We start from the raw sequence: 8,461 nt of genomic DNA, 5'->3' as shown, positions 1-8,461 counted from the left end.
GTTCCTACGCCCTTGGTATTAGCTTCAGCTAAAAAACATGTCAGTATCTTGCCTTAGGATTAGCTTCAGATAAATATGTTGGTATAACTCTAGTATTAGCTTAAGCTTCATACCATGTTATTTAGCTTCAGATAAATAACATGTTGGTACAATTTTTATCATTAGCTTCAGCTACATACTGTTTTAGAACAAGGGTTTAGTATTAGCTTCAGCTTCAACTAAATAACATGTTAGTATCATGCTTTTGCATTAGCTTCACATAAATACCATGTTGGTATAGCACTTTAGCAATAGCTTCAGCTACATACCATGTTGGTATAGAACTTTAGTGTTAGTGCACCTAAGTTTTAAGCTAGCGGTGCCCACCAGTGGTGTTGTGTAACATTCTACTTCACATCCTCTGCAGTTTAAAAGATAAACCTTGTTGTCTTCCACCTAAGCAGAATGTAGAGGGCTGCAGTCATTTTCAAAGTAATCTCCACTGTTATAACTATAGCTATTGAGATATATTACTTAAAACTGTAAAATTCAACTCCATGGTGGTCCTAAATGAAAACCCCTGAGAGGTGTTTAGGTCTGGACCAACTGGCTGACATAACCGTCCACAGAGCCAAAAACCGGAGCTGTGTGCACTAAAAAGCAGACAGAAATTAAGTCCTATTAAAGTCATTGTTTACTCTTAAACTGTTTTATTATCAGTTTATCTAAAGCCTTGCAAGACTTTTTAAATTAAAAGAAAAAAAAAACATAGACCTATTTTCTGAGAGACTATGGTGTAAGTCTTTTTATTATACAAGCAAATTTGGATTTAGAAGTGCAACTGGTTTATCACTTCTGCTATACTCAGTAACTTATTTACATTTCACCCAGTGTCCCAGCTTTTGAGGAATTATCTGTATCATCATTTATTGTTTGGTTCAGATATATATCTACCGACGTTGTCACTATGAAGAATTCTATTGTAGTTTATTATTATCCGACAATATAACAGGAATTCACAAAGGGAGGAGAACAAAGAGACTGTAGTTCTTCACACTAGACCCACTGAGATTCATTATTTTGCCCAGGGACAGTTTTTAATGGATGCTAAATTACAGACAGCTGTTGGCCTCCTGTGCCCATACTGGCAAAACTCTACAGTATTTTCAAGCCTGATTCCTGTCTGTGAGTTGCTGTTCCAATTTTTACCACAACTCCTCTTGGCAACACTCTCTTGGTGCCTCTGGTCATGCATGTAAGCAGAAAGAGAAAAAAAAAAAAGATGGATGGGTTTTTTGGCGCAACATTACATCATACTATGGTGAGACCCACTTATTAGTGAAAAACACTTATCTACAGCTTCTTTAATAATATGCTTAAAGTTGTGACTTAGAAGTCTACTTGTCATTTGTTTTTGAAAGAACAAAAACAGAAAGGGGTGGGTTAGAGTTAACCTGCCACTGTCACCCCTCTGAAACATGAAATGAAGTAGTCACAACCCCATTCAAATGATTTATGTAACAGAGAGTAAATCTTGCACCTTGAAGGTGTTATGTGGCGATGACGGACCACATTTGCAACAAAGTGCCCAGGGGGTTATAAAGCAAAAGAAAACCACTGCGATTCCTATATGAGAGGCCGGGCTTCGCTGGGGTTGCTAGATAACGGTGCAGTGCTCATCGATTGTGACTCAACAATTGGAGGGGTTTTTGAAACAGCTCATTCATCAGACACCATAAAACATTAGCTTATTGACAAAAAAAAAAATGTAAGTGCTTGGGCTGTTTTCAGAAACAGTTAAGATCCAACTGGACATACAATAACATGCACAACGTGTATAATACGTCCTCCTTAGAATAGGAGATATCTGACACTTATTTTGTGTGGAACCACTTACATAGACACCGAGCATCCTTTGGTTTCACTCTATTCTTGCAACTAAACATCTTTGCAGGTTATGGTCAGTCGGATTGGTGATTTATGAGCTAGCTTAGAGAGCTAATCTTTGGCTAAGCTTTTGTATTCAGTTTATTCAGGTACCCTAAAACAGGTATATTTGCTAAACTCTGATCTTAGAACAGACTCCTGTGGTTCACAATCTGGCCTGCCCAAATGTTGAGTGTGTTTTATTAAGGCGATCGTTGACCTTGGACCTACGCAACCTATCCTGGTAGCGTAGGTCCTGTAGTCTCCAAGTAAGATTGAATTTCCTACTTTTACACTCACTAAAATAAAGCCAGTCAAAATTAGTTTAAAACCTTGGCAGGCTTACTCCTTTCCTGCCTCAACTTCTTGCTACCATCCAGTGGTGATTGAACATCTTGTTCATCAAATGAGCAAAAATTGCTTCACTTGTCTAGCCAGAACTACGCTGTCCTGTTCGGTGAATTTTATGGGATGACGGGCTGTACTGAAACTTTGGCAGGAGTTGTGTCGAACCGCTCTGGGTCCTCCTGATCCCCATAAGACCTTGTCTAATAGCCTTTGCCACTTTTGGAATACTTCACACATCTGTCAAAACAGATCAATTGAGTTCAAACAGATGTCAGAGGGGCAAACCGAATTGCCACAGGCCAGTGCATTCTTCCTCCTAATGTGTCACTGTGTGTGTGCGTGTGTGTTTGTGTCGAAGGCACAGGCCAGTCAAGCAGACTCCTTCAGACAGAAGGCATTCAACAACATCAACAAACCAAGCCCCCTCTTCATCCTATCAGCCTGTCTTTTCTCCTGTCATGTCACTGACCCTCTTGCCCCTTTTGTTGCACTTCCATACCCTCTTGTCATGCCTGCTTGCTTACTTTCACTCCAAATACAATTTCTTCCAATTTTCTCTGAACAAAAAAGTTCAGTTTATCCAGTCTGCTTGTCTTATCCAAATGCATTGCCTCCAACTGCCTCCCTCCTTCACAGCAATCAAAAGCTCGGCCTCCTCGTACACCGACAGATTGACCAGATCTCATCACTCAGGCAGCCAGTGCAACCGCAGAAGCAGCAGCAGCCGCAGACTGAGCCAAACTGAGCAGGAAACCCTAGTCAAAGCTCTGCCCTGAGTGCACAAAGTGCAAACACATGCAGGCAAACAAGGAGAAGATCACCACATGGAGGGAGATGTGTCATTCATTCACACTGACATTTCTGTTGTGACCTCCGTAACACTCGCACATGCTCACCATCCCGTTCGCCACTCATCTGGCTAACCGAAGTGAGCTAAATTGTTGATTTACAAGCACACAATCGACACACACGCACACGCGCATACAGATTTACGCTCATATGTGGTGGGCCTCTTCCAAGTATTCTAAAGGTGGAAAATGGTGCACAATAAAAACAGTCATGTCTTGGAGGTAAGCGATTATTCATCACTGTAATCTAAATAATTTCCTTAGCGTTCCATACAGGAGGTCGGATTAGGTCTGAAACACTGCTCCCAAGTCTGCTGGGGTTTGTAATTTGGAATATTTCACTTATAGCCCACATAAGGTATAAATTATGTCACAATAAATATGAAGGCAAAAGTAGGGGGTGAAAAAAAATGACACTTCTAGATCCATTTCATTACAACCGTTACTCCCCCAACCTCCTCGTCAATATAATCCCCAGACTTAGAGAAATGAATTCCGTCACCACCAGGCTGACGCAGAGGGCCTCAAAAAGAAGTCATGGACCCCCTGAAAACCTTGCACCAAAGGCTCTGGAACAGTAAATATTTGTAATCCTTAGAAGCCTTGTCTATCTCAGGGCTCCAAGAATCTCCACAACACCACCCAACACACCCACCACCCACTCACACAGCGCTCTTACTCAGAGCGCCCACTGAGCAAGAGTCCTAATAACCAATGAGACATTTCCTGTAAAAAAAAAAAAAAAGAGAGATGTCAGTGCATGTGTAACTCCAGAGGTCCTTTCACTTTAAAATACATTGGCTCTCTGCAAAGGTAAAGCACTTTATTCAACTGATGAAGGAATTTTGTCTTTTGGATTGAACTTATCAATCATAGGTTCCCATTTTTTCTGCTAAAATGGTCAGAAAAGTTTGTTTTTCAGAGTTTAAAATCACAATAAATCGATATGCAGCACCTTCAGAAGTAGTTTCACATATTTTTGGACCACTACAACCAGTAGTGTATTTTCTTAAGATTTTACACGATAGATATAGATCAACACAAAGTAGTGCACAACTGTGTAGTGGAAGAAAAATCAGAAAAGCGTAAAAAAAAATTTAAACAAACGAAAACCCTTAGAAGTGTAACCTATACGTTCTGTGAAAGCCTCAGAGGTTTGTTAGTGAACAAACATGATGAAGACCAAGGAACACAGCAGACAGGGCAGGGAGAATGTCTGAAACAGGGTTAGATGATAAAATTATATCCCACAGAGCTTCAACCATCATCTGAACATAGAAAACCTCTGCCAGACGTGACCGTCCACCTAAACTGGCAATCAAAGGAAAGGACAGCATTAATGCAGAAGCAGCCAAGAGGCCAGTGGTAACTCTGGAGGAGCTACAGAGTTCCACAAGGAACTTTTGACAGGCCGAAGTTGAGAGTTTTATTTTTAGATCAAGCCAAAATTAGTACAGTCCACAGTTTGTCACAAGCCATAAAGAGGAGACAGTAAACACATGCTGTTCTGGTCCAATGAAACCAAAACCTTGAGCATGATCTACCTCCTGTGACATATGGTAGTGGAAGCATCATGGCGTCACAATGTTCTGGGGAAATGAATGAAGGGCAATCCTGGATGAAAATCTGTCAGAGGCAACGGAAGACCTGAGACTAATTCAGAGGTTTATCTTCCAGCGCATCTGTATTTGAGGACGGCCCAGTCAAAGTCCAGACTTAAATCAAATTGGATGCCCGCAGCAGGACTTCAAAAGTACATCCAATCCACCTGGGATTTACTAAAAAGAAGAATGCTCAAAAACTTAAGTCTCCACATTATTTGCACATGTGCTGCCATGGTTTAGAAACACCTTCAAACTATGCAGCTGTGTTCTTTCAGCCAAAAGCATTAACTCATAACTAACTCACTATGCTGTATGCATGTCAGACTTTTCAGGTTTGTAAAACCAATTTGAAAACATGTAATTTTTTTATTATTATTTTCAAATTCAAGAGGGGTTGGCGATATGAACACAGAATTTTGTCACAACATTCTTGTGATAATGATAAAAATTATGATTAAAAACTACATATTGCTTCTTTTTTAGGTAACTGGGTGACATAGTTCATAACGTCACAAACATAAATGCTGCTCTTGAAAATTTGAAAGAAGCTTCTCCAGGATGCCACAGACTTAAAGAAGTGTTATTTACTTCATTTAATCATATTTTCTAATTACTGATGCTGGAACAAACAATGGAGAAAATAATAATTAAAAAACATAACGTATTAGTCCGTGTTTTAAACATTAACTGGAATTTATTGTGGTAACGATAAATCAAAAATCTTAACCTGACAATAAACTTATCAAGATAAATGATAAACGATATGATAATTGCTCGCCCCTATTTATGCAACCCTGCCTGTCGGTCTATCTGATAAAATTCCAATAAAATTTAATCTTGCATTTGGAACGTGAAGAAAAGCCAAAAACTGTTTCACTCATGCTATGAGTGAAACACTCATAGCATGTGTTTACTAAACTAATTAGTTGACTAATTAGTTTAGTTCACAAATGACGTCGAAATATGTCGAGGTGTCCAAACATTATTTAATTATTAATTAAGCAATGTCGTGTTTCCCCCGGGGGCTTACCTGTGTCTGCTCGCCGCTCTCTGACCTGCCTGAACGCTGGAATCGGCGACATATCCAAGACCCGAACCCTCCCGGGTCAACACGAAGGCGAGTAGGTAAAACAAAGTCTCCATCGTTCCAAACAAATCACTGTCACGAAGGTCCAAAGCGTCTCCAGGTTATGTCAGGTTCGCCCTGGTGTACGCGAGCCTCAGTAGCGTGCCGACGGAGCGTGGACCGGCAGAACCATGGCTTCAGAGTGAGTGGGTCCGGCTGCAGGGTCCGAACATGTGTGGTTCAGACGGTAAACTGCTGCTGCTGCTGCTGCTGCTGAGGAGAGGAATGAGAAAGTTTCCTGTCAGACTTCCAGCATCTGAATGGCAGCTCTGGGTCTCTCTCTCTCTCTCTCTCTCTCTCTCTCTCTCCGTGTGTGACAGCGCGCGCCCTCCCTAACCCCATCTACGCGCACACATACGCATCCAATCTGCCGTATTTCCTTTTCTGTTTCACTTTAACATTCAACAGAAACCGCATCACTGGCAGTGAAAATATTTCTGGACCTTTCCAACAAGTAATCTTACATCTACTGTAAATAACGCTGCTGAGGAAATCAAGCCCCCACGTATTGTATTCTTTGGAACAGGTGGAAGTTGTTAGCAAGGAGCGTAGAAACTATTGTGCCACGGTATAGAAAACTTTACAATTACATCTGAAATTCTTGTAGTTTCTTTTTGAGCAATGGGAAAACGAATTTCAGTCTTACATGAAACTATCTAGTACATGACTTTATGATGGAGCTGAATGGTAGCTCTACTTTCCTTAATGTGTGGATGCATGGTTTAGTCTTGAGTAGTCAGAATATTTGTGTAGGAAACTAACTTATGATTAAGAAGAAAAGTTGCAACCAGTGATCTTCCTGGGTGAAACATGTACTGCTTATTGAACATGTGAAGTGTTTCCTGTCAGAGTCAGTCTAATAAAAAAAAGAAAAGTGGTACAACAAGCAAGAAATATTCTGTCAGACTAAAATAATGTTTTTGGTTATCCATTCTCAATCCCTGTTTAACAAATGACTCTGTAGAGGCTTTATATACATTCTAAAGCATAGTTACTGTTACAGAATTATTGGTTGTAGTTTTAATAGCTTTCTACCACTTATAATCAGTTGCTGAGACATCATCTGGCTTTTTTTTTAACTTTACAATGGAAACTCAGATAAGAAAAGGGCAGGATAAATTAAAGTTCTGGGGAAAATAAATTCCAGGTCTCATATTAAAACACTTATACAGTTTGTGTCACACTTTACACATTTTAGAAGACTACAAGAGGCACATTCAGCCAGGAAAAAGTGCTAATTTGTTCTACTGACAGATAAATGTAGATCAACACTTTACTCATAACGTTATCCTTTATGAATAAAATCCAACATGACACTTTGTGTACATTTGTAGAACATTATAAACGGTCAGTTTACATATTTAACAATAATTGTCCTTTCTAAGCGTTCCATTACTGATTTAGCTAAAATGCTGTAAGATGGTTGTTAATGAGGAGCTGTATCAGCTGTGAAATAAAGTTGATTCCTGATTATTAAAACCAATATCTAAAAACTGCAGCTCACAATCCAAAATTGCCTAATTGCAAATGTTTACTCCAAGGGCAGAAATAACTGTGAATAAGAGTTTGCTAAATTAAAAAATATTATTAATTACAATAAAAGAAAGGATGAATCAAAGTACCATGTGGTAGAGTTAACTAAAGGGGACTGAATACTAATGTCCAGCACTTTTTTTTTTGACTGAATTGTAAAAAGAAAAGAAAACATGATTTTGACTCTACTTTAGACTTATGCTCCTGTGTTTATAAGTCTATTTCATGCAATCAAAAATACACACACACACACACACCCCCGCACCCCCCCCCACACACACACACACTAATTAGGTTTTTTAGCTAATTTTGACTAACTGATTAGACTAAATTAATGTTAGCCACCATGCTAGCACAAGCCAACGTAATATTGATAGCATTTAAGCTAACGTTACCTTTTTAGCTAAATTTTGACTTAAAAGCTTAAATTGACTGACTGGAAAAAATTTTATGTTAGCCATCATGCTAGTGTAAGCCAATATGATACTGATATTTAAGCTAATGTTAGCTTTTTTTTTTTTTTGCTAATTTTGACTTAGAAGGCTAAAGTTGACTTTCTGAATAGACTACATTAATGTCAGCTATCATGCTAGTGTAAGACAACATGATGTTGATAGCACTTAATCTAATGTTAGTTTTTAACCAATCTTGACTCATATGTAAACACGAATGTTTGTTGCTGCAATGTAGAAAAATTAAAAGGGTGTAAATATTTTTTTTTATCACTCAGCATATTGTAGATTCTTCTCGTCTGCACTAATTAGTCGATTTTCTTGCTGAAATGACCTCAAAGCTAATCTGTTACTTGGATTGGTCAAAGTGTATGTATTTCCAGTGATATGCAGGGCCCTTCCCTCATTCTTTCTAATCAAAGTCGATCTTTAAACACTCATGCTGTCTGCTCTGTGTCCCTGACTCAAATTTGCCCAACATGCACACACACACACACACGCACGCACGCACACACACACACACACACACACACACACACACACACACACGCACACATGCACACATGCACATCTGCATGTAAGTAGCAACTCCTTATCTGCTGGATAAGGAGGGTGTTTACAAGGTGTGATTGATGTTGTTGTCTT

At 39.3% G+C, this 8,461-nt stretch overlaps 1 protein-coding gene across 1 annotated transcript in view; it reads right to left on the bottom strand.

Moving 5' to 3' along the window:
* emilin1a (elastin microfibril interfacer 1a) overlaps positions 1–6,094 on the bottom strand; it is a 34,497-nt gene extending 28,403 nt beyond the window's left edge. Inside the window, exon 1 of the mRNA XM_007567772.2 lies at positions 5,736–6,094. Within this exon, the coding sequence (XP_007567834.1) occupies positions 5,736–5,848 (113 nt within the window). The 5' untranslated portion in view covers positions 5,849–6,094. The remainder of the gene's footprint in view (positions 1–5,735) is intronic.
* Positions 6,095–8,461: the final 2,367 nt, after the last annotated feature.

Source organism: Poecilia formosa, unplaced genomic scaffold (genome assembly GCF_000485575.1).
Source record: "Poecilia formosa unplaced genomic scaffold, Poecilia_formosa-5.1.2 Scaffold213, whole genome shotgun sequence".
Lineage (NCBI taxonomy): Eukaryota > Metazoa > Chordata > Actinopteri > Cyprinodontiformes > Poeciliidae > Poecilia > Poecilia formosa.
This window is presented reverse-complemented; position numbering and strand designations above follow the sequence as displayed.